Source organism: Rhipicephalus microplus, chromosome 4 (genome assembly GCF_043290135.1).
Source record: "Rhipicephalus microplus isolate Deutch F79 chromosome 4, USDA_Rmic, whole genome shotgun sequence".
In the NCBI taxonomy this organism is placed as follows: Eukaryota; Metazoa; Arthropoda; class Arachnida; order Ixodida; family Ixodidae; genus Rhipicephalus; species Rhipicephalus microplus.
In genome coordinates, this window is record NC_134703.1 from 140,692,306 (window position 1) to 140,719,722 (window position 27,417).

At 43.2% G+C, this 27,417-nt stretch overlaps 1 protein-coding gene across 1 annotated transcript; it reads left to right on the plus strand.

Moving 5' to 3' along the window:
• On the plus strand, positions 1–27,137 carry mdlc (RING finger protein mdlc). The gene is made up of 10 exons (XM_037423448.2): positions 1–158; positions 1,273–1,346; positions 4,315–4,410; positions 8,404–8,511; positions 8,649–8,758; positions 10,786–10,892; positions 13,801–13,984; positions 17,473–17,579; positions 25,385–25,529; positions 26,948–27,137. The coding sequence occupies exons 1-9, from the start codon at positions 38–40 to the stop codon at positions 25,495–25,497; spliced, it is 1,020 nt and encodes a 339-aa protein (XP_037279345.1). The 5' UTR covers positions 1–37; the 3' UTR covers positions 25,498–25,529; positions 26,948–27,137.
• Positions 27,138–27,417: the final 280 nt, after the last annotated feature.

Genomic DNA, 27,417 nt, shown 5'->3' on the forward strand with positions numbered 1-27,417 from the left:
ACGGAAGCAGATCGCACCGATCCAATACACGGCAGTAATGGCGTCGTCCGAGAGCATGAAAACTTCCGAGGAATCAGATAAGCCGGTGTGCACATTCATTAAAAAGCCGGGATTCAGAAGAGGTAACCAGAGAAAGAGGAGAGGAAGCAGCGAAGATGGTAATGTTGTAAGCTGTATTTTATTACAAATAACAGTTGCTCTCTAAATAACGAAACCGAAAGAGAGCGGTGTGCTGCTTAGCAAGGAAGATGCAATGCGTTTTTATTCAGTGCTGGCGTGTTTGTGAAGTGATATCGTCTTTCCTAATCATTTGAGTAACGAATTCGTGTATTCTCCATAGCCGGCTGAAGCGTAGTCTGCCTTCTCTTGTGTCATCTTGTAAAATATAAGAAAAAGTAATTAAGTGATGTATCTACAGCATTGAACAGTCCATCTTGTTACCTCGCAATCCGCTCGATAACTTGCCGTACTGATGTCGCGGTTCGGTTTCTGATATGTGAGACAGCTTCAGGTTCACTTGTAACGTTACATACGCTCAGCCGAACGAAGCTCAAAGACAGTACTCTATTAAGTCTCGAAGTATTATAGCGCAGGTGGCCATGACAGCACCGTCTTTGATATACATCAGCAGCCTTTCGTTACCTTTGTACTAGAAATTTATATGACCATCGTAGTCTACGACTTGGCGTTACTGGCCATTTGGTGTGGGCCTTCTCGTATGAACTGCATAATGCATTGTTCTTATTGTTTTGTTGTCGTTGTTGTTGTTTGGATCCAGGAAAGCTTCTTAAAGCTGCTTCAACAGAGCCGCCTTTGCGTTTCTGGCTCTTTGTAACGCATTCCGTTTCGCCTGGCTTTCTCTAGATCTCAAGTTGTAACGTCGCAAGGAGTGAACTGTTGACCTCTTGAAATATATAAAAAAAGAAAAAAAAAATCACGCTTTAAAATGAGCGGATGCTTCGACTTCGGGATGTATGCTAACAAGAAATGAGGCACAGAACGACTGTATGTTTCGACATGTTGCACTGATTTCATTAGCTATTTTTACACTGCAGTTGGGTGTTTCTATATTAAGTTATTACAAAGTAATTGTTGCAGATGAACAGGAGTGCTTTATATCAGTGCTAAATTATGAGAACGATCTATTATTAAAGGTAGTTCTGATGCTCTTGAGTGTTACTAAGTACCAACGTGTATGCGATGCTTTGTGTGGGTTAATCATACACATAATGCATCAGTTGCCTAACATGCTATGTTTTTCCTGGTTTTCAGCCAGCAGCGAAGATGAAACAAAAGTTGTGAAGAAGGAAAAGAAGTCAGATCTCCTGAACCCATTGATACAAGGGGTGAGCAGTCGCCTTCATTACAAAGGAAAAAAAAAAAAACCTGTAAAGCTCTGGAAGTAGGTTTGCTTGTAGAATTAGAAATTACTTGCAGAGTTAGTGTTCCTACGGAAACACCACGAACTTGGTGAATATGTGGTGTCCCGCTCCTTGAAAATACGAACTGTAATCAAACACTGCCAGAGCAACTGCCAAGCAAGAGTAAATGTTTTCAGTCTTTGTAACTCGACATCCTATTCACAATTTAAAGGGGCCCTGCAAAACTTTTCCTAGTAGCCATAAAATGAATTCGCTAAACGAGCTTGTTTCATGAATTCACTGCCTCAAAAACTTTTAGAATCTATCCAGTAGGAGTGGAGTTGCAAAGATTTGTCAAACGCTGCATTGGCATTCTCTCTTGTCTCGTCTCAATGAAAGCACTGAAAGCTAAGCAGGTAAGGATGGCACGGGTGATGAAAATGCGTCACGTAAACCTCATGATCTTGAGCACCTTTTCTTTTCTTTTTTTTTTTCTTGAAATGCATGGCTTTTCAGTGCCATCGCATATGGACAAGTTGCGGCCTCCTGTGGTGGCCCCCCAGCGACGACTGATCGCGCCATGCTCAAATCGGTCTATGGCTGATGCTTGGCCGGTGGCACAGCAATTTGTGAGCCTGTAGCATCATTTGTCGAGAGAAAAGAAAGTGATGTTTAGCTGGCTTTGAAAATTTATGTGAGTTTCAGGCTTCATGCTGGGTTATACCTTTGGCTCACGTGTTCTCGGGAGCCTCGACTCACCATGCTCAAAAAGTGTTGCAGGGCCCCTTTAAAGGGCCACTCACCAGGTTTGACAATTTTGAACTGACAAGCGCAATGCGTAGGCAAGGCGTTCATGATAACGTTTGCCCAAATTTGCAATGCTACGCGCCGTGGAAATCGGTCAAATTTCAAGATTAACGCTGCTCCCCCTCCCCTCTGCCGGCGCACGCCTTGAGAATGAGGGCATGGGGTGGGCGTATCAATGGCCCTACGTACACGGCAATGCAATGAAATGGGTCCTCTACGTAGACGACTCTGCTCTGACATTGTCAACAGTATACCACATCACATGGCAAAAAGTATTTAACACAGCATGCATAGTTTATGTGTTTGTTGCTTTAAGATAAAAATAAAATGTGAAATAAATAATCAGACGCAATAAAAAATTGTGTGCGTTTTTCTTTCATTTTTTTCCCGTGAAATGCTCCGAGATGCGGGGCTAATGTGCCCGCGTTTTCATGCGTTCGTGTCCCCGCGGTCAGCGCATTGAGCAGACGACCGCCGTGGAACGCTTCTACGCGTTCGCGTACTCATTGTGATCTACTCTACTGCGTCTAAGCCAGCATTTCCAAACCGTCCCGCAGAAACAGGCAAAAGACCACAATATAACGCTAATCAACAAAGCAACGCTGCTCGCGTGCTCGGGGGTTGGACTTGTTTGGGCACGTCATGTGCACGTCACCTCATGGTTGGATGCTTGAGAGGGTGGGGAAGAGATTTGGCTTGCGCAGGCTACGCGAAGGAGCAGCAAGGGTTTCGAGCTCGCCTCCTCTCATCCTCATTTCGCGCCGCTTCAAAAAATCTGTTTTCTCTGCTGGCGATCAGCCGATTCAGAAATTTTTTTGGGGCAAAATGTTTCTCATCAGACACCCAACAACTTCCACTGTCTAACTAAAACTTGGTATGAGGCCTGGTGAGTGGCCCTTTAAGGTACTGTTATAGAAAACTATCTAAAAATTATTTTAAAGTAGTGTTTCATTATACTGCGGTGTACAAACATTATACAAAGAGGCATCAAAGCATTATACAAAGAGGCATCAAATCACAATTTTGTTCCAATAAAAAAACGTCCGAGGTCCCAACATTATGAACATGTTTGCCAATTAATTGTATCTGGTGAACCTTCGTAGAGCTTCCTTCATTTTTTTTTTCATTCGATCTGCCTGTGAATCTGTCGTGCTCATACAGAACAAAATACTTTATTTTATGCATCACCCATTCATGCACTGAATGGGTGAAGCCTCTTGTCCAGCCAAGCCTTGGCGTGACCCCTAGTCTGTGTTGTATAACCATAGTCAGAATAACACGCAACACAATGTGTTGCTCCACATATCTCTGAGCTCACAGGAATGGTGTTATGCGTTCGCTGCCGGATAGTGCCCCCGCCCTATAAGGAGGAATATTTCATGTCTTTTGCTTCTCTCTACAGCACCACATAATAGTGATTGCTAAAGAAGTCCTGTTAGCATCTGTCGCGTCTAGACATAGTTGAGACTAGTATATTCAAAAAGTGGCAAAGATTGCAGGCAGTTGAAGGATATAGCTCATTTGTGAGTGTTGGGCACAGACACACGACTGCTATGTGAAGCTGAATAATTGGCAAACATGTGTACCGACACACTCCAAGGCATGTTTCATGCTGTGCTCTTGGGTCTGAAGAATCAATTTTCATTGTGAGGTGCTATGGAAACTTGAGCATGCAGCCAAAACTCACGTGTGCGAATGTTTCAAATGGCCAGGAGAGGGAGCAGGATGTCTTTAATGATGATGGAGAAGCTGGCATCAATGTTTGCTGTAGCCCTGATGTGACTAGCCAAGCCTTGTCCAGCCAAGCCTCTATCAATGGTTTCAGGAAAAGCTGAATTGTCACAACTGCACTGTAGTGGCATGCGTATGTCATTCAGTCTGCCCAATCTAGGCTTCCAACTTTATTCAGCTGTGACTAGTCTACACGAGCTTTGCACTGGCACAAAATCACAAGAAAAATTCTTGATTGAACTGACCTCTCGGAATTCCCACATATATGTTGGTTTCAGACGTTACCTGATGCATAATGTAGGCAAACTGAGTCATTGTGTGTGTGTAAAAGTGTGTTCTTATTGTGCTTTTCTGTGCAGTAAGAGTTTGTCTCTCTTTTCACTGACATAGGCTCCTTTGTGTGTTTCCAATACAGACATCTACTAAGAAGACCAAGACCTATACTCTTGACAGTGACAGCGATGATGAAACTCGAAAGGTCGGGCTGTCATACAAGTCCCGACGAACCACTGTGAGTCCTGGCAGACATGCTACTTATGGTCTAGTTTTCAGAGGTGTTTCTCTTTAATCACTTCGAACAATCCTCATATTGTAGCTTTATAGGGTCATTTTTAACTGCGCGTCTGTGTAAAAAATTTGAGGAAGTGTGGTTGGCCAGCTTGTCACTTGTAGGGCCGTAGTATTTTAGTTTTATAATTTTGAGCTGTACTTTGACAGCTGTATTTGTGCTCAATCATGTTTACTGTGGTGCCTTCCCGAAATGCATCTCAACATCACTTTAGCTCAACACTGCAGATGTGCTAAAGCATTCTTGTGCTTTCCTATGTCACACTTGCTCTCGCCACACGCGATAGTGTACAACAGAAAAATAGCTGGTATTGAAAGTTGCCTACCCTCAATCTTCTGCCAGCACAGCTGCCTTTTTAAGGTGTAAGGGGTGACCTCAACATATTGGGCTGCACGCAAAGCATAGTTTCAGGTATTGTAGACATAGATGCTAGAGTTTAGTGCGCTTAGATTTAGTAGGTGCAGACAGGTGGTGAAAGATTCCAGAGTCCTAGAGTATGGTGTGCCTTTTAATCATACCATGATTTTGGCAAATAAAATCTCGGAAATCTTATTGTATAATTATTAAGGACATTGAGAAGTTCCTGTGCAAAATCTTATGCTTGAAATGCAAGCGCTAGTCTCATGGAAAGCTAGCAATAATAACCATCTGCTGAAGCATAAAAAATTTAGTTGTAGCCACTTGCCATAAGCGATATATTATGAATGCTTGATTTGAAACATCTGGCTCCTCAGCTTGATCCCTGAAATGAAGTTGCACTCAGACATTTTATAGGCAATGCGCGCTTGTACTTGTGCCATAGCGCCAACCACCAGGTCTGTGTGTCATCCGCTTAGATACGGTTTGAAGGCTGATAACAAGAACACTAACATGCCTTTATTAGACATGCGGCTTTGATGTGTTCTTTCCTGAAGTGCACACCATGTTTACTTGATTGCAGTGTAGGCATTGGGTTTTCATTCTGTTCACAATAAGGAAACCATCAGTGTGTTGAGAAGCCCTATGGCAGAAAGACATTGTTTTTGCTAATGAAGTATCATAGCCAAGTATTGGGCTTTTTTAGCGAAATTACTTCACTCATCTTCGTCGGAGCCTAAGTGCACAACAAAATTCTCCGTGCCACTGGCATTTTTGTAACTACTATTGAGTTCACTTGATATGGAACAGTTCTCAAATAGTAAGAAACTGCCCTCTTTTGACCAACTTTGTTGTGTTGGATGTAGCAGGGTTGCAGTCAGGCTCGCCCTTAGATATCATCATCATCATCATCATCATCATCATCATCATCATCGTCATCATCATCATCATCATCAGCCTGACTACGTCCACTACAGGACAAAGGCCTCTCTCGTGTTCCGCCAGTCAACTCGGTCCTGTGCTTGCTGCTGCCAATTTCTACCCGCAAACTTCTTAATCTCATCTGCCCACCTAACCTTCTGTCTCCCCCTAACTCGCTTGCCTTATCTGGGAATCCAGTTAGTTACTCTTAATGACCAGCGGTTATCCTGTCTACGCGCTACATGCCCGGCCCATGTCCATTTTCTCTTCTTGATTTCAACTATGATATCCTTAACCCCAGTTTGTTCTCTAATCCACTCTGCTCTATTCTTGTCTCTTAAGGTTACACCTACCATTTTTCTTTCCATTGCTCGCTGCCCTCAATTTAAGCTGAACCCTCTTCGTAAGGCTCCAGGTTTCTGCTCCGTAGCTAAGTACCGGCAAGATACAGCTGTTATATACCTTCCTCTTAAGGGATAGTGGCAATCTACCTGTCATAATTTTAGAGTGCTTGCCAAATGTGCTCCACCCCATTCTTATTCTTCTAGTTACTTTAATCTCGTGCTTCCGCTCTGCAGTTATTACCTGCCCTAAGTAGACATAGCCTTTTACAACTTGAAGTGCACTATTACCTATCTCGAAGCGCTGCTCTCTTCCAAGGTTGTTGTACATTACTTTCGTTTTCTGCAGATTAATTTTAAGACCCATATTTCTGCTCTCCTTGTCCAACTCCGTAATCATGAGTTGCAATTCGTCCCCTGAGTTACTCAGCAATGCGATGTCATCGGCGAAGCGCAGGTTACTAAGGGGCTCTCCATTCACTCTTATCCCTAACTGATCCCATTCTAGGCTTCTGAAAACCTCTTGTAAGCATGATTTCTTCATAGCAGCCCCCTTGTAAGTTCACATTTTTACTAGCTCTCCGATCACCAGAATGGTTTTTCATTTGAAATGGGCATTATGCTGGGCTCAATGTGTAGCCCTAATACAGCGAATGGGCTAATGCATTTTTCTGTTTGAAATGTTGACTGCACAGTAATCAAATGGCCACTCACATGCCTGGCAACACTAATGGAATACTCAAACAAAATTGTTTGGCCTGTGAAAGATTCAGATTTCGCATGCACACATTGCCAAACCACTGAAACGGGGGAATTTTCGTTAAAATTAAATGCATCATGGTGCTTTCTTTTTGTCATTGTTGGCTGGTGTCTGATTGTAACCGAACGGTCAACGTTAAATGATAAAAATGTGGGAAAAAAAGCTTCTGTTACAATTGAGTAAAGGCTGTAGTGCACATGCTTAGGAAGTGAGGAGAACATGGGACAAAGAAGAGAGAGACACTGTACAGGCTTTAAAGGGACACTAAAGGCAAATATTAAGTCGACCTTTATTGTTGAAATAGCTGTCCAGAAACCTCATAAGGCTACTTTTGTGCCAAGTAAGTGCTTATATTGAAATAAAATCACGTTTTAGTGGTTCGCATCGGGTTAGCACACTTCATATTACCCGTCTCAAAGTGTACTCTCTCATTGCAATAGGATGGAAAGGTGGGCTAGTGGATAATTCATGATGGTGTAGCGAACTGGGAGCGAGGGGGTAAACACAGACACAAAGCAAAGAGGAGGCACTGAGCACGAGCGCTAGTGCTGTGTGCCTCCTCTTTGCTTTGTGTCTTTGTTTACCCTCGTGCCCCCAGTTCAGTGAACCATCATGTACTCTCTCACGTCACTAGTGCCGTGTCTAACGTTACCCGCTGTGCTGCTACACAGCAGCAGAGCGAAAGTTGCTGGAGCCGCAGTGGCAACAAAAGCCGCTAAATAATTTTCTGCGATGACGCCCGCGATGGTGGGTGTGCGTGGTTCAACTGGGCGCTGCTAGATGGCTCCACCTACCCAGCCTAACCAGGTGAAAACGAAACTTTTGAACCATTCGCGCCATTCTCCTTAGTAACGCCAGGCGGTTCTTTTTTTCCATGAATCGAACAGAAATGGACAAGTATCATTTTATTAAGTCTTTTGATGCACGAAAGGCTATTTATATAGTGCAGCTAGTTTGATTACCTGTGATTAATTGAAACGCGGCCGCTCTCACGTCGTCAAGATCATTTCGCGAATGCCCTGCTCGGAACGCATGTGTTGTCCCACATTTACCTTAATTTTTCTGCAAGTAGGGCGCTACTGTTGATAATATTGCCGTTCTAGACGTTTTCATGCATTTAACTCTCACTCTTAAATATATTTTTATTTGCTTTTACTGTCCCTTCAAGCGCCTGTCCTGTCCGTGTCTCTGCTTAGTGACAGTTTTTTTTTTCGCGCTTCGTAAGCATGAACTGATTTCAACTGTGTTTCAGAAGTGCACAAGCATAAGAAAAATTAAGGCAGCTTCGCACTAGTGATGCCGAGCCTGATGGAAGCTTTTTTCCCCCTTTTTTTCTCTATTTCTCACTTGCTTCATCTTTTCTTTTATTATGTGGTTTTGCCTGTGTTATGCCTAGCAATGATAGCACACAACAGCCTGGGCCCCCTAAAGTGCTCTGTACTAGGGCTTTAACAAAGGAAAATTGGATTACAGTAGGTCTATAATCGTAAAGCATGCTCTGAACGGAATGGGCCTCGTGTACTCATTTCGCGAGGTTTTCGTTTTTTCTATCTTCAGGAAATGGAAGGACCTAAGGACATGGGAGCCACCGCCGTCCTTGAAATTGACACGGAAAAGAGTAAGGACGCACAAAGCATCTTTGAAAGAGCGCAGCAGATTAACAAGGTGAGTTATTTAGAAAGTGTAACAAAAGATTGTCACAGAAGCCTTGCTGGAGCGGTAACTTTTCACGAGCACCGCATCGATTAGTTATGTATAGTATAAATCTATGATGATGCCATGTTTTCTTGCAATTTCTCCAGGAACTGAAAGGGAAGGAGGACGACAAGGTTTACAGGGGAATGAACAATTACGCGCAGTACATCACGAAAAAGGACACGGCACAAGGAAATGCATCGAGTGGCATGGTGAGGTGAGTAAATGCAACTTCGCTGCTCTGAATTAAAGTATGGGACTGGGCTAGTTGGTATCCTATTATTTAGGTGCTCAGCACAAAAAATAGACAAGGCACACATGGAAAAGATGACGAGCAGTTTAATTTGCTGCTCTACTTCTTGTTCCTCAAGATAGTGTACGTAATTTGTACATGTTGTCAGACCCATTGCCAACTTAGCTGTGCTAAAAATTATGACCAAATTGATTTTTACAATCATAACCGAGTTTTTTTTTTATATGAAAAAGCAGCAAGGAAGGTTGCTTTTTTTATGGACAAACTTCCTCTAATTTTATTGGTAATGAAAGAGCACAAGATGTCACTCTTGCTGTTGTGAAACCTAACTTGCTACTCTTAGGTTACAGAACTAATGAAGGTCTTTGATACAGATCACTGTAAACAGGCTATGTATGCTCATGTAAAATCAAACACTGTAATCCTTTATAGTGAGCTATCATTTCCTCTTCGAAGATATTATTCAGAGAAGCAGAAAGCTTTTTGTTTTTTTCCGCAAGACTATTTCCGAAGCTTACTATTTCGTAAGTTCCACCAAAATAGATGCTTCCCCCTAAAACCTCTCTATGAGGTCAATGCAAAGACTTTTTTTTGAACTGTCTACTTCAAATTATTGCATGAATACCAATTTTAGAATCAGAATATTGAAAGTCCGACCTTTTGAAATGGTGAAAGATTTAGTTGGAATCTGAAGTCGGTATTAATTGATTGATTGATTGATGTATGGGGTGTAACGTCCCTAAACCACCATATGTTTGCGAGAGACGCCGTAGTGGACGCCTCTGGAAATTGCGACCACCTGGAGTTCTTTAACAAGCGCCCAAATCTGAGCACACGGGCCTGCAGCATTTTCGCCTCTATCGAAAATGCAGCCGCCGCAGCCGGTATTTGATCCTGCAACCTGCCAGTCAGGAGCCAAGTACCTTAGCCACTAGACCAACGTAGGGGGGCTCAAGTCGGTATTAAATCAACCAGAGTTGAAGCAACCAGAGTTGTCGTGCTGTTGAAACCCATTTAGCCATTGGCATTGGCTGAATTAACCTGCTTGTGCTAGGTCTATATTTCCGGTCACTCAGCTTAAAAATAATATCGAAAGCTTAGGATGGGTATGGCAGAATTGACTTAAAGCTCTTGTTGGAAAGCATACATGAGCACATCACCAGTTTATATGTGTTTACCGTATTTTCTGTGCTAGTCTCTCTAAAATGACCATGTCAGCAACGCAATGTTATACAGTCAACTGCAAATTTTTCCAACTGCCCGATTATTCAGACACCTTTCCACCACCGCATACTTCATCGCGCCTATATGTAAGGACATTTGATTTTTTTTTCTGTATGCATGCAAGTTTGAAATGGCACTCACTTAAGTCACCAACGTTTCACGTTGATTACGTCGCAGCCTTAAATCAGCACTCTTGCATTTCAATCTGCTGGCAGTCATAGCAAGTTGTTCTCAAAAGTTAGCTTTTCTGTGTGTCATAGGTGTCAAGCAGTGAAAATTGTGTCGTACAATATTTTCTTGCTTTGAAGCAGAACATGAGATACAGCATAGTGCCGCTAGTAGAAGGGGCCATATGCCATGACGGTAGCACTCACAGACGCCGAATTGGGTGGCAATTATATAATTAATCGAAGCAGTAAATCACTCTCCCAATATATATCAGCACTGTCGTGTTAGGTCTGTACCACTTCAATTATGGGAATTGTTATCATCATCATCAGCCTCATCATATACTATGGACCTGTAACCACTACTGGACGCCGACCTCTGCCGTAGATCTTCAGTTTAACCTGCCTTGTGGAAACTGACTCCACTTTACCTTTGAAAACTTTGTTTCATCACCCTAGCCTAACCTCTACGGCCCTCAGCTGTGTTTTTCTTGGCTTCATTATAACCTAGTTTTACTAAGTTTTTTCTTACAAATAAATGAACCCTAAATCTATTCCTTTAATTTATTAGTGTACGTGTATCTTGAATCTGTTTTTCAGGAAGGGTCCCATAAGAGCTCCTGAGCACATTCGCTCGACAGTCCGGTGGGACTACCAGCCCGACATATGCAAGGACTACAAGGAAACTGGGTTCTGTGGATTCGGAGGTAATACTGCATTTTAAGTACTGTAGTGTAATGCCATCTGCAGTTAATGCTTATTCGTAAAAAATGCAGCTTTTTCTTTACAACACATTTAAGAGGGTCACAAACCACTTTCCCACGTACTTGTCGAAGGGCTTCAGTATCATGCTTTATTCCCTTCTGAATCAATCACCACAAAGATGTCTGAAATCCGTCCAGAACAAGCAGATTTACAGGCGCTCGTCACGCGCTTCAAGGACTTTCTCTCTTCTCTGGGCGCGGCGAGCGTTCTGGGAGCTACACAGGGAGGGATGGCACAAGGAAGTCAGTGTGTGCCATGATATTGGGTGCATGGGATTACACAGTTGTTAGTTTTATGTGTAAGCGTGGCTGTTATGTCTTTATTGCCAGCTCGCTTGCGTTGCATCGAGTAAATTGGATAGCTGTGACTTGGCAACTATTACATGGTAAACAGTATATATGCCAAGCAGGTCCAGCACTGTTTTGCGCACCAGCGAATAATCACTGTCACTGTTGCGAGCAGTCAGTGCGCATGCACCAGGCTTAGCTACGCGAATCACAAAGCCGCTGGCAAAACAGTGCCTCACTGCGTTACGTTAGCAGACTATCCCCCGCAAGCCTCGACTTGAATTTCATCCTTCTGTTGACTGAGTCGAGCATAGTGGCGCTGCTCCATTGAAAATGACGTCCCGCTTCTCAAGAATCGCCACAGATTATTACTAATATGTGATGACCTGTTCTGCCTAGGGACGGCAATCCAACCGCATTTCTCACATCAAGGTGGAGCATTGAGTGAAGGGGCAGTCTAGAATAAGGGGGTATAGAGTGCTACAACCCCATGGCAAGAAAGGTATCTGATCCAAACGTAACACTTGGCTTTTGTGATTATCGGCTAATGGCATGCCACCTGATGTTCAGTATCGTACAGCAGTTCGTGAGTGAGCACATGCCTCTGTATGTAAAGGGGGTGCCCGTGAAAATGGCAGCTTCACGCACTGCCTGCAAGCGCTCCATGTCGTGCACAACTTCTGAATTTGGCTGAGATGTCCGTCTAGTCCTTCATCTCAAGTGTTGGTCTCTTAAGCAGTGCGCAACAAGGTAATAATGAATAGCTATGAACTCGCCCAAGCAAGCACCCTTATATGTTCGTAGCAGTGTCAGCTATTCGCAGGATGTGTTTTCTCGCCAAGTTTGAGAATTGTTTTACGACCCCTTTATATTGACAAGTAGTGTGTCACAACCACATGTGTCGTGTGAATTGACACACTATTACTGCTTTCTTTTAAATTGAGAAACTATGAGGTGTGTTAGGAAAGTAATGAGATTAGCAATGCTGCGCGCGGTCTGGAAAGGCTGTGTCGAACGGCCTGTGCTTGACCGGTTTGTTTATTCCTTTCACTTCCTGAGTCAGAGTTACAACTACTTGCAGCTAACACAGTAGTTTTGATAGCACCATAAGTGAAGTTTTGTTTTTGTTTTGCGTTACAGAAATGGAGCATTGGAGTTTAGGCCAGCGTTGTGCCTAACAGTTTTGTGTTAAACTTGTGCATCCGTGTTGAAAAGTTTAAAGAAGCGTATGGGGATTATGGTTTATCAAGACCGTAAGTTTTCTGCTGGCACAGGTCATTTTTTCAAGGCTTAGAAAACGAAGACGAACCTCACTCAGGGACACATTGTAGACAAGTGGATGCTTCATCATGAGAATGCACCATGTCGCGCATCCATTAGTGGACTTTCGACTTGAGAACACATTACTATTGTTCCTCAACCCCCTATTTACCTGATTTAAGTCCTTGCAACTTTTTTGTTTTCCCGAAATTGGAAAAAATGAATAAAAAAAATAACTCCATTTTGGAACTCTGGAGAGCATTCAAAAGATTTTGGCTGGCCATTTAAAAGCCATGCCAGTTGAAGACTTTCAGCACTGCTACCAAGAGTGGGAACAAAAACTGCACTGGTGTATATCTGCTGAAGGGAACTACTTTGAAGGGGATGTCATAGTAGTTTAAAAAAAAACTGAAAGCTTTGGCCACTACAAACTTAGTCTCATTACTTTTCCAACACACCTCATTCCTTCATGAAAACGCCTTTCAACTGATCGTGTAACGTTTCCGGAAACCTGATAATCCAAGTGTACCAGTATTCTACAATGTGACTGTTTTGTCTGGAATTACTTTAAATTCTATTATCTTTCCCCAATTCGCTCGTTAGCTTAATGGGCAAAAATGAACTAAAGAATGCCTGCTGTTGTGGGAAAAGTACCAAACAATGCTAACAGAAAAAAAACTAACACAGCATGTTAGCTTTCACTAAAAAACCATTGGCCATGCTTGAAATGAATTGCAGTCGTCTTATATGCATTAATGTTAATTTATAGGCAACCTAACGCAATAACCCTTTTCACTCTTGATAGTGGATTCTGTTTTGATAGGCTGTCCACTATGCAGTGCTTGTAGTAACACGCTGTGTGAAACTTCAATAAATATGTACTATGAGAGTTATTATTCTATTGATTTTGATTGCAGGAGTAAATCCAGAGAATACTAGTTGAATACATTTAGTGATCTTTGAGCTGCTAGTAGGTATTTTAGTTCTGATCTGACTTGTGCTCATGTTTGCATGCCTTTTTATTTCCACCCCCTAAATTGTTAATGACATACTGAACTTTCAGTTGTTCTAAAATTCAAAGCAACATTATTTTTCGTTCACACCTGTAGCACCTTTTGACAGAGTGTGGAAATATGTATAATGAATAAGCGTTTAGTGAGAATGCGATTAAGAGGACCAGTATGGCGGCAGTCATAACGGTTTTGCTTTGTTACCTGCCTGTGTTTATAAAGCAACAATCTACAGCATTGCATCAAATGGAAATGACTTCAATGTTTGCTTGTGTCATCTTTTCTTTTACCAGACAGTTGTAAATTTATGCACGACCGATCCGACTACAAGCACGGCTGGCAGCTCGAGCTTGAGATGGAGAAAAATCAATATCGCGAAGAAGACACCAGCCGTTACGAAATCAGTTCTGACGAGGAAGATCTGCCTTTTAAGTGCCTCCTCTGCAGAAAGTCCTTTGTGGACCCTGTTGTCACCAAGTGAGTGGCCCCTTTATCATAGGCACACTTTCTAGTTGTCTAGTGGATATGCGGTTGTCATGGCTGAACAAAATGTCCGCTAACCTTGTCACTTGAAAGAAGGCCTTTCCTGTATTTCATACATAGGTCATTTTCAAAAAGGATTTGACGTCAGGATTTGAGAAATGTATTCATATCAATCTCCAGAATAATTGAAATGTCAACATATGTTCTGAGGTGCGGAGCTTTGGTTCCTTGGTTCTGTTTCAATACACGGTGACCACATGGGGTGCCTCTCGAAAACGATGCTATATACCGGTCCTATCTGCGTAGCTCATGAACGTACTTATTGAGAAAATTTTAAAAATTTATCGTACGAAAAGTTATGTTCGGGTCGGGCCACCCGTGAGATGCAGCCCACAGGCCAAGTTTTTGAGGCTCCCTCTCTGTTTACTTTAATTTCTGATGGGATGTCATACATGGGTCGAGTCATTTGTTGTAAAACACATTAGCCAGCCCTCTTTAACTTTGCAGTGTACTTTTTCAACACAAATTAACCATCAACTGTTGCTTGCTTGAGTCCCAACTAATGAAAATATATCAAACTTTAGATGTTAGCCCCTTAAGGGTACTGACACGAAAATTCTCAGTGGCCATTTCTCTGCATCAAATGAAAGGGTAAGCCCTCAGGAGCTTGGAAGACGTACTACTCCTAAGTGTGACTGCACACACAAAAAGTAATTACATTTGAAGGCTAGTGTCAGTTCCTACTGTATCTTGACGTCACAAAATGGTATGAGCTTCTCCTCACGTGCTTGCGCAAGATGTTACGACGTTTCCATGGCCGCTCCTCGCTGTACGAGGTCTGTTAGACAAGTATCCAACCTTGCTTTTTTTGCAAGCACCTGATTTGAGACAAGCGCCCTTGTATAAGCCGACTTTGAACCTTTGTGCTCATGCGTGAATTTTCTCCCGCCTGCCAATAGTGTGTCTCCAGGCCGCAGCGTTCGAGTGAGGCAGTGCACAGCGCTTGTGTCAGCTTTTCATTGCAAGAGAAATGATGGAGCGACTGGAGCAGCGCTACTGCATCAAATTTTGCCAGAAATTGGGCGACAGCCAAGTCAACATCATTGGGAAGATCAAAACGGCTTTCAGTGACGATGCTATGTGTCACACGCAGATTAAGGAGTTGTACAACCGGTTAAAAGACAGCCGCACATTGGTGGAGAGTGAGCCACCCTCTGGGAGGCCATCAACGTGCTGAAATGACCAGATCATTGCTGCCAAAGTGAAGGCTGTGGTGATGAGGGACGATCGTGTGACTATCCGGGATATTGCAGGAGAGGTGGGCATCAGCTCTTTCTCTGCACATTCTATTATGATGGAAGATTCGGCCATGAAGAGAGTTGCGGCGAAATTCGTGCCGAAACTGTTCACGGTGAAGCTGAAGCAACTTCTTGCTGGTCTCATCCTGGACTTCCCAAGCTGTGACCCTAACTTCATGAACACCATTATCTCTGGTGACGAGTCTTGGGTGTACAGGTACGACTCGCAAACCAAATCCCAGTCATCACAGTGGAAGCATTCCACGTCAGCAAGACCAGGCCTGCCAAGTGCGCAGCAATATCAAAGTGATGCCGAGTGCTTTCTTTGACACCCGTGGTGTGGTACACTATGAGTATGCACCACAGGGTCAAACAATCACCAAAAAGCACTGCAGGGATATCTTCCATTGCTGATGCTGTGTGGCGCAAGAGACCCGAGTTGTGGTCAACAGGTAATTGGCGCATTCATCACGACAATGTTCCTGCACATTCCTCACGCATGGTTCAGGCTTTCTTGGCGAAAAGCCAAGCTCCTGTAGTTCAACAGGCTTCTTACTCTCCTGATATGGCCCCCTGCGACTTCTGGCTGTTTCCCAAACTCAAGAGGACATTGAAAGGAGAGCTATTTCCGACAAGGGAGGACATTATGGCTTCAATGACAGCTGAACTAAACACCATTCGGAAAGAGGCCTTCCCAGAATGCTTCCAACAATGGCAGCACCGCTGGGAGAAGTATGTGGAGTCCCAAGGAGACTACTTTGAGGGGGATTAGGTTTTCGATGATTCAATTTTGCCAGTTTTTTTTTCATCAAAGGTCAGATACTTTTTTTATACAGACCTCAAAGCTTCGTTAATGATGCACAAGTGGCCACTTTGAATGTTTTGATGGTGTACAAGTGACCATTTTGGAAGCTTTAGTGCCTGAAATCCCTACAACTAATCATACTGGTGTGCGAAGTTGCAAGAATTTGTACTGTAGCCTGGCGTTGAGCTAGTGTCGATGCCAGTAGGTGCACCACAAAAAAAATTTACTTTAGTATCAAATTAAAGTGTCTTACCCGCATTTTATGAGCCTCACGCTTGCTCAGAGCCGTTTCTATATGCAGGAGTATTGTATGGCAGTGTAGACACACCTTCGAAAAATAGTGTCAGTACCACTTAAAAGAGGATACGTGGGTTGTTGAGCAATTTTCTTTATTTTATGGCCAAACATGATCAGGATATTTATACTTGTTTAGTTTTTTCATGCCTACTTCAAATACGCGCTGTTCTTTCCTTGGAGGAAAAAAAACTATGCAGAATAAAACAAATGTTATTAGATAAGTTGATCTAGAATATACCATGAGTGCCAAGTTTCAAGCAGTTTTCTAATCAAATCACAATCAGTCATTATACAGATAATGGAAATTCAGTGTTTTTAGCCATGGCTACAAGAAATAAAGAAATCATACTAATCGTACTACCGAACCGGTGTAGGAAATTAAAGTTCTGTTTCCTGCACAACTATTTCATATACGTGTTGAGGCTTTTGGTAATGTTAAAAAAAGTAATGGTACAGTGGTATCCTTCAAACAGAATCGCTGGCTAAATAGAACAACTGCCCCTAATGCGATTAATTTTGCACTACCTTAATTCTGCATGCTTGTTCATCTCTCAGTAAATGAAACTCCTCTTAAATAAAACGTATTTTCATAATCTTTTCAGGTTTCATTTAAGCAGAGTCAACTGCAGTTCTTGATGTTTTAAATTACTAGGTATCATTCTGATGCACTAAGAAAAAAAATCGAGCAGAGCAATGTTTTTTGAAAAAAAAAAACACAAAAAACTTTAGCTCAGATACATTTTATAGGTGTTTCAAAATATTACATCATGACTGAAAATGCTGTTATATTTATTAAATTATGTGTGCATGCTAAAGGATTGCTGTCAATTTTGAAAAATGCAAGATGTGGCGTGGCATTGAGCTGCAAAATTAGAAATTTTAAATTCACTACTTGGTTATGACTCACTTTAGGGCATGCAACAGCACCCGCCCATTGGTTCACTTCAAGTGTATGGAGTACCACCTCTAATCCACTACGCATGTCACGTCAGGGATGTGAACTTGATGTTCTCTGTACCCGTTACCAAACGTGATGCCAATCAGTGCACTCGCAAAAAGAAAACACCTTCCTTCTTTTGCAGGTGCAAGCACTACTTTTGCGAAAAGTGTGCTTTGAAACACTACAGGAAAACAACCAGGTGCTACGTTTGCAGCCAACAGACCAACGGTGTTTTCAATCCTGCAAAAGGTAACCAACTTATGTGTTTTAATGCTTAAAACATGACTATTATTACATTTTCGTATGCATTTCATTGACATATTCCAATTGATCATCAGTCTTTTCATTTCTGTTGTATGTGATCACTGGTTAATTCTGTTCTGTCTACAAATATATGCTTCCATGCAGTTTGTAATACAGCCGAACCCATTTACGACAGTGTTGAACTGGTTATAACAATGAGAAGCTAGTGCACTCTCATCTTTTGTACGTTTTGTATGTATGTAACCTGGCTATAGCAATGATTGGTTATAACAACGATTCACTTAAAAAAACAGCGCCAATAACGAGGGACAAGAGAAAGAAGGAGACAGACAGCGGACAGTGCCGCTGTCTGTCTCCTTCTTTCTCTTGTCCCTCGTTATTGGTGCTGTTTTTTTAAGTGAATCATGTCGTACCAACTCGCCCAAGCAACCACGTTAGCTATAACAACGAACTTTTTGTGGCACTCGAGTATTGCTATAAGTGGGTTCAACTGTAGTGTGGAAGCATCATACTGAGAGACCGTCTGTGGCACTGTCGGCTGCACATGCTTGTCTACCAGACTGCCATGTTAGACCATGTTGATGTTTGGTTTTCATAAAATTTGTTGCTGCGTAGTTTAATTCTTACCACTACTTAGGAAGTGAACATGTGCTATCATGCATCTATTTTTTTGTTATGTGTAAATGTAATGGGCTGTTTTGAAGATAGTAAAGATAGCTGTGTCTGTTCTCCTTCTAGCTTCTATAATCTTGTACAGATGCACTCTCAGTAGTCCTTAGGCTCTGCATAAAATTATTCCACGCAGAATTCATCAGGCTCTCAGTTGTTTGGTTGTTGCAGGCAAGGTTTCGCTTGGAAGTTGTTTGAGACGTAAAACCGTGAACCCCACAGTTAATCTTGCTTGGAAGCAAAAAATGGATGGAACTAGGCGTGCATGAACATTGATTTCTTTAAGCCAGAAGAGAAACACAGTAATACCTGGTTAACTCTAAGTCCTAAAGACGAGGGGAAATTTCGAGATCAATGGATTTTTGAGATGAGCAAAGTTGTGCTAATCGCTGGAAAAAATCAGTACTACTTACTGGCTCTTCAGCGGCAGTTTCTAATCTTTCTTCTTGTTCAGGTTTAAAAAAGAAAGAAATAACATACAAGAGACTATAACGGGTTGGGTTTTGCTGCACTGCCATTTTATTTAGCAGAGAAAATCTGCCTAATGTTTGTCTGCATTGCGGTCGTACTCGGGCCTTGGAAGGCATCCTCCAGCTGCTTGACGTATCGCATCGGTCCGTCTTTCCCACTGCTGCAGTCGACCTTGTTTCGAAGCCATATTATCAACGCCGCTTCAACGTCTGTGAACTTCAACTCTCGAATCCTCTTCCGCTCGCTGGAGAATGTCTACTGAAATCCCTGCAGCACCTTCTGCTTGTTTTTCAGCACTGTCAAAAGCATAGACAAAGAGATGCCGAATTCCTGCGCGATGTTCGAATTCATTCTGTCTCCTTTCTCCGCTTCCTTAATTAGGGCAACCTTTTTTTCCAGCGTTAGCGACTTGTGCTGCTTTGACACCATGCTTGATGCACTTACGCTAAGATGATGCTCCTCACAGTCGGCGAAAAATCCGTACCGCTCAGTTTGCACAGATGAACAGAAATGAAAATCATGTGCACTGCACAAAGCGGACGAGACAAACTATGCCAAGCATGTTCAGAGGGCTTCCCTGCTCAGCGCATGTGTCTCATGACGTGCCACAAGGTTGCTTGACAAATTTGATATGTCGTTCGGGTGAGACTTCGCGCACTTCTCGTTCGCAGAAGGCATTGACGTAATAGCAGGCGCGGCTAAATAAGAAAAAAAAAATCGACGAACTCCAGGCGTGACAGCATCGCGGAAATCTTGTGAAATGGTCCGGCAGTGTTCGTTCCACTCTCAGCCGAATTTTCGTGTTATCTGCAATACAAACCAAAAATACTTCTATATAAAGGGGAAATATGCATGGGATCATTATTACAGAGGGCACACGCGTTATTGCGTGCATTCCTATGCTATGCACCACGTAGTTGGTGCAAAGCAAGTTTGAAAACATTTCTCGTGCACAATTATTCATGGTTTAAAGCATACTACCCATTACACAGACAATTAACACATTTCGCAGCCATATGCAAAAGTTTTACTGACACCAGCCTGTTTCAACTTTATTGATTACATTGTAGTAATCCACGATTTAAACTTCTCGAGTAACATCACACAACAAGAAGTATGTACTAAGGCGTTGAAGTACAAACTATGGACATGATATTGCTATTGCATATTGCAAAGGCAAGGCCTAACGGTCCCCTAATTTTTTTAATAAAATGCAGCATATTTTCAGGAGAAATCTGAGTACAAATGTAAGTCAGATAAAGAGCAGCTGGCCCAGCGTACGGACGTTGTCTCTTTGTCTCAGTCATTACAGTATGTAGTAATTGTACATTATGTAAAGGCTTTTTATTTTAGTACCGATTATGTACACTTTGATTTAACACAAAAAGAAATGCTTATGGATGTACTTCATTCTGAGTACAAATGTACGAATGAAGTACATCCATAAGCATTTCTTTTTGAGTTAAATAAAAGTGTACATAACCTGTACTAAAATAAAAAGCCTTTACATAATGTACAATTACTACATACTGTAATGATTGACTTGGGTTTTAGCAGCGCGAAAAATGCACAAAAGACAAGAAAGGGACGAGACAAGCACTGTAATGATTGAGACAAAGAGACAACGCCCGTACGCTGGGCCAGCTGCTCTTAACTTGACTTTGTTCTCTGCCTCGCAGTCTAGCCTCTAGTGCGCGCCTGCGCATCAGTGGCGCTGAAATCCTTACACTCGGCCATGACTGCGACATAGCATGACGAGCTGCTGGATGGTTTTTGGCGGACTACACTGGCTGTACCTGGGTGGTCGTTCTTTAGCAGGCCACGATGCATCTTCCAGAAGTGCCAAAGACTCAGGCGGCTGAGCTTGGCTGCCTCGTTGTGGCTGCAGGTCTCGGCCATGCTGTGACTTTGCAGGAAGAGCTGCGGAAATGGTCTCTAGCGGGTGGCCTTGACTAACCCGTGATGGTCATTTGTGTGTACACCGGTACTTGCCCTTTTGTACTGTCAACATTCTGGTGGGCAACTATGTTGGGCCAGTCGATGCAGGTATCCATGCTGTGAATGAAGGTCATCACGTGTAGAGGATGGGGCACACACGGAGTGGATACTTCTGCTCTTCGTGCATCCAGGGTTTATGACGTGTCCCATTTTACATCTGTGGCATTGCAGGGCAAAGTTACAGTATTGGCTTGTGAGGCAGGTTATCACCTTGCAGAATTGCCGACGTCGTACTGCTGGTGGCTTCTGACAAAGTGCGATGAGTGGTCAAGTGGTCTCAGTCAGAAACCTTATAACCAGGTTCAACAGTGGGTTGTACCAGCAGGTCTTCTGAGATAATGTCCTCAGGGGTGATAGTCACTTCGGATAGTCACGTGGGAGTGGTCCGGCCAGGCGTAACGGCCTCCGAGAGTGTTTTCCATTGCAACCCACCGAATCACAGCGTGTTGGATGGCACTCTGCAAGTGCCAAGCATCAGCGCGCCAATGACTGCGTTGATGACCGGAAATGAAGTGGGTTTGAAATGTGCACTGATTTGGCAGTGGGGGCTAGTGCTTCATCTGGATTGGAAGGAGCTGACATTGTTACGGAGTAGACCGGCACCTTCAGACACTCTAATGCTGGCCAACTTGGAAGTCGACTGACCGGCTGCTGTGGCTGAGAGACGATCTTGGTATCCATCAAGGGTGGTTCTGTAACATGTATCGACGAGGAAGCTGACACTTGCGTGGAGGAGTATGCCTCACGGCTAGTGTCGATGACTGCTGCAGGGTGATCTGTGAAGCTGTTCGTGGAGCAGCTACAGGGCACAGTTGTACCAAAGCAGTGTTCCGTACCGTGTGCTTGTTTTCCGAGGCAGGGCAGGTCGGTGGGCGTCTGAACTGCACCGTCGAGGATATGTGTTGCACCGCCCTGATCCACGGTAGATTCTTGATCGGAGGCATGAAAAAGCGGGCAAAATACATAACTCAACCTGGCACACCATTCAGGTCACGATTGTTGTTTCACATCTTCATGTTGTGCCAGGCTTTGACAGCATCGCGAAGGCAGTTGATGGCCACGAGCCATGTTCGATGGTCCGGCCAGGCGTAGCGGCCTCCGAGAGCGTTTTTCATTGCAAACCACCGAACTGCAGCGTCTTGGAATCCTCGGCACTTTGGTAGTTCTGATGCAACAACTGATGGTAACTTGGAGTACAAAGATCCAGTAGTTCGAAACGCGTATCTATCCAGCACCCGAGAAAGCAAGGACGTTGCTTGCATGACATCCGTGGGTTCTAGGAGCCATGAGCGATGGCCGCAGAGGATATGGATCCCCGGTACTTGCGGGGCCGGTTGAGATCCCGCAGTTCGAAGGCGCCAAGCTATTCAGTCGCTGGGACAAGCATGCGGACAAGCATCGTCGGACGAGCCGCCTGGAGAACCACTGGTGGCGTTTGAAGGATATGCTGTTGTCACAGTAATGAGCGTGATGATGTCCAGGATCATGGAAGTGTGGTCGACCAGTTGATTGGAAGTGTCTATATAACACTATCGAGCCGCCAAGGAGGTCTGTACGCCTTTCCCGGATGGTGCTTGTAGCACCGGCAGATAAGCGGGTACTGAGGAGGCCTCGACACCGTCCCTGAACTGGGCTTCCTGCGGTGGCACGCTTGTGGATACCATGGCCTAGGAAGCGTGGATGGCATTTCTGGAGTAGTGGGTCCACAACGCTGAAGATGCTGAAGCACAGGTGGCTTCATTTATGACGACTGCGCCATTGTAATGATTGAGACAAAGAGACAATGGTCGTACGCTGGGCGGGCTGTTCTATATCCACCTTCGTTCTCCTCTGCCCCGCAGTCTATCCTCTAGTGCGCACCTGCGCCCCAGTGGTGCTGTAATTCTTACAATACCAATATATGTATTATTGTGAACCGCAATTTTTTATCTTAGGAGAGCTGTGAAAGGACACTAATGTTCAGTGTTCTTGTGCTGAATAAAAATGAATTAATGCAGTTGCATTTAAAAAAGCCTGCAGCAAAAAGCCGATTGGCTGTTTTTGTAATTGTAGTTCGATAGTACAAATTCGCTGAGCTCTGTATGCTCACATGCGTGCACACATATCGTAATACAGAGAAATGAGACGAGTGATTTATCCTTGCGGATGCCTTTATTTCCTCGTTTCTTATTGTCTGCAGTTTTTCTCTCGAGACCTGTTCTTTTTTCTTCTCTTAGCCTCTTGCAGACAACATCTTGGGTAATAAAGCTATCCTTAGTATTTTTGGAGGCGGCAATGTTGTAGGCACGTGTGCTCAGATTTGGGTGAACACTAAAGAACCCCAGGTGGTCGAAATTTCTGGAGCCCTCCACTACGGCGTCTCTCTTAATCATATGGTGGTTTTGGTACGTTAAACCCCACATATCAATTAATACCCTTAGTATTTTACCAAAATTGCATATTTCTTCACTTCATTGGTTGTGGTTGGCTGGTTCCAGCAGGTCTTGGTTGGTTGGCTGGTTCTTGAATGTGTTATACTTATCTTCCACTCCATATGCATTTGGAGCAACAAATGTTAGTGTTTACCAGGCGCGTCTTTCTTCTTTCTAAACTTTCTCAATGAACAGTGATGCAATACAAATACATTTGTAATTCATTGGGGCCAAGGAAGTTTCAAGAAGCATAGCTGCTAGCACAGCTGCCTTTGTTGGTATGCACGAGGAACGAAGAGATGAAGCGTGCTGCTAAGAGACAATAGCAACTAACTTTATTGTTTGTTCAACTCAGTCGACTCTGGGACTGGTTCGTCTTCCTCTTCGCGCCTTTGTTGGCGGTGGAGAGAGATAGAAAGGAATATCGGTCTGCAACACGCTGGCAGCACCACCTGAAAGTTCACCGCACCATCTACATCACGTGTTCTAGTACTCCATAAACAGTAACATGTTTACGAAACAATCAAAAACTCTCTTATGTTATCCTTCCACTTTTGCTTTGTTTTAGGGAAGGAGTTGTCTGTTAGAAAAGGCTGCCAATATAGTTTTGTTGTGCTACTGTGCATAGAGCTAATTGTCATGAGTGATGAAAAATCCTTGAAGTAGGGGAGTGGTCACTCGAACCAACGTTTAAACTGGTCCTTTGAAAATTTTGGGTTCAAGGATGTTTAATCTCCTAAACTTTCCCATTCGCCCTGAACATCCTCCTTACTTGGATTACTAGGAGTTAATTAGATACAGCAGAAATTCAGTAAAAGGAAATAGCTCACATAGAATGGCTGCTTGAATAAAACATTTACATTGCCTTTGCTTTGGTTGGTTCCGTATTAGGACGCTTGTGCATGCCAATACATCATCAGCTTCGTACTGCACGAAACTCCTGTTAAAAAGAATGTATTTTACCAATTCCTTCAGATTCTGTTTAAACAAATTTTACTTTTTATGTGTCTTCAATTTCACGGTATTTTCATGTTTTTTTTATTGTCTTGTGTGACCTTTCACAACATCGGTGCTTTTTGATTGATTATTGGCAGCTTGGAGAAAAAGGAAAAAAAAAAACATTTTGCCCAAGTGTCTCTTTCCAACACAAAAATAAGAGGCCCGTTTATATCTCGTTGCAAAGCCTCAAATGATATTAAAAGGAATACATAAACGAATGCAGACTGCACTTGTGGTTGATTCCTACATTCGGCGACAACTTATCTTGACAACGAAGCGAAAGATACGAAGGCAAGTCTTCCGCACATACTTGCTGCTCCGCAAGTAGTACGGTAGGTTGAAGCTGATTGCGGTTCTGCTCACTCGCATCGTTAACACATTTTGAAAATTATCTACCCAATAAATCTAAATGGGAGACGCGTTCGGATTGTTCAGCGTAGATTTTAGTGCCATATTATGGGTATATGTATTTTTTTTTAGAACTAAACAGTATGTTTACGGCCGCACATTGACCCATTAAGTCAGGGATGTCTTGTTTACTTTGGAAAACGGGTGCGCTGAAAAGGTAGTGCTGTTTAAGAAATCGAAAGGAAGGCATTCTTGCAAAGTGGACAATAATTGTATTTTACTTATGACTTCCTGCAACTGCTTTGAGTGTCATAATGAATAAAGCAGCATTTATTTCAGCGAGACCATTGAGCACATCATCAGTCAACCTTTAAGTCCTGTTTCTTGGCACGGTACCAGGCTTTAGTTTTTGGCTTCTAAAGTGCTGTCAGGAAAAGCTGCCGCCGAGTATAGCTGCATCATCTACCCTCTTGTGACAATAGAATGATTTGCATAGATTTAAGAATTGCAGGTAATGAAAATTAATACTGAGACTCGAACAAGTATGACTAGTATGACACCTTTATGAGCCCATGCTTTAGGACTTTAGATAGCATAGTAATTTAATTCCTTTGAAATATTTAAAAATAGGTGTAAATATCAAGGGGGTAATGATAGCAATTTCTGAAACTGAGTTTAGGCCACCAGACAAGTCTCCTGTATGTGAATCTTTTGTGCCCCCAGAGCATAATGCGAATTTTTTTTTATCTCGCCCTCAAATAAATGCGGTCACTACCTTACTAGCTGTGACCTTGTGCTAAGCATTGTAATTCTATAGCCTCTTTGGCTGGTGATTAGCATTATTACTGAACAATCCTGTCAGTCCACTCTCAATTTCTTTCATTTGCTTTTCAGAAATAATACAACGGTTGAAGAAAGCCAAAGAAGAAGGTGTGCAAGAGAGCGAGGAGGAAGAGCCACAGAAAGACGAACCACCACCTGCAGATGACGATGATAGCGACGATTGAACAGTCTCCACTCATGTACACTGGTGGAAAAGGTTAGGCCGTCTTATGCGATTATACTATGTAAGAATGGTTAATCACTTCTTTTAGCTAAGCATATAAACAGTAACATTGCATTCAGTATGCTAAAGGGGCCCAGTGGCACATTGTTGTATGCATTCCGTAATAGAATGTTTGTCCTCACCATGCACAAATGGTAGAGTACTGTATGTACATCCTCGTTCGTGACATATGTGCAACCCTCAACCGCTTGATGACAATCATTTTATTAAGGAATGTTCACCCTCACCACACGTGATACACGTAGTACACAGTAGTTCAAACAAGCGCAAGGGCTCTTTCTTATTGCTCCTTCTACACACAGGAAAAGTCATGTCTCGTTAATGAATTTGCCCACAAGCCAGCTCACACAATGGGCCTTTCCCGAGTAGGTAGTCTGCGCATGTGCACTGGCATCGAAGTCTGCACCATAATTTTTGGTGGCCAAAACGCTATGAGAGGTGCAGATTAAACGACATCTGGTGTCACAAACCTACAAATGTCTCACCCAAAGAAAGGTGCAAATGCAGGCCTCAGAGATATCCTACTCGTGCTCGATAGACAATTTCACTGGCCAAGGGCCACCAGTTTTTATTTTGCCGAACTCCGTTGGAGGCGCTGTTTGCACCAGTAAAAGGCTCATTACAGCATGTTAGTGAAACACATAGTAGAATTGAGGAAGTTTGTCTCACTGCCCTAAGGTATCAAGCAAGTAATATTTACTACCGCTGCCAGAAAGCATTGCCCTTGTCTTTCACGTATCCAATCTTTCAAATGGAAGTGTATTCAAGGGAACAGGAAGACACCCGTGGAACAGCCTTGCGGAGCTTCTCTTTCACTACTCAGAACATCCGCCCCAAGATAAAGAGCAATGATAATATCTGGGATTTGAAGTCTCAAAACAGCAACGTGATCTCACCGACATTGCACGGTACACAGGTCTCTAGCATTTTGGCTCTATCAAAAATGCGGCCGCTGCGGCTGGCATCAAACACGTGACCTTCAAGACAATGAGTAGGAAACCCGTTAGTTTCTATAGTGCTTTAGAAACCAATCTGTCAGGCGGCATCACTGTGGGATAATTTGCACAATCTCTTGTGTCACTGCGTAGCTACACAGACCTCAGCGCAGGTGCCGTAAGGAGAAGCCAGATTACTGTAGCTGTCACAATCGTGCGCAGAAAGCTTTACATCAGTAGATGCAAAGGGGTCGAGCGTTTCACAGAGTCTAGGCATCGGTGTTTCAGACCAGGTTAGGTTGATGTATTGTCAGTAAATAACACGTAAAAGAAGAGTATCCCAGTATTGAGTTTTCTCATTTTTCGTTTCAACTCAGTCTCCACATTATTCTGCTCATAATCAACGCGAATGCACTTGCACAACTCTCAAACTTGCCTTTTTTTTCCTGCTCACAGGTTGAAGAGCATTATGCAGACACTGAAGCTTGCTGGATACACACCATGTATAAGCCCAGTCGTGGCCAAGGCTACAGTGTGTGCAGTTCTAAGAAGCTGCTGAAGGATGATGTATCTTTACTTACCATCACCATGTCGTTGTCCATGTAGTTTGTTTGTATATATATAAATTCATCACTCTGCTGAATAACTTTGTGCTTTTCCTTTCCAAAGCAAACTTCAACCCGAGTGCATTTGGATAGTGCGACAGGAGGCCTGGGAAACACCCAGGAGCGGCACAGGTGGAGAAGCACAGCTGACTGCTAGATCAGAGATGCAGTCACACTAGCTAGGCATAACTGAATTCATCGCCGGCATGGCCAAGAGAAAAGAGTCTTGAGCCCCCCCCCCCCAACCACCCACGAAAAAGTTTGTTTTGCAAGTGTATATGCATGCACACATACGAATGCATAAAGTATGGTTGAGACCTG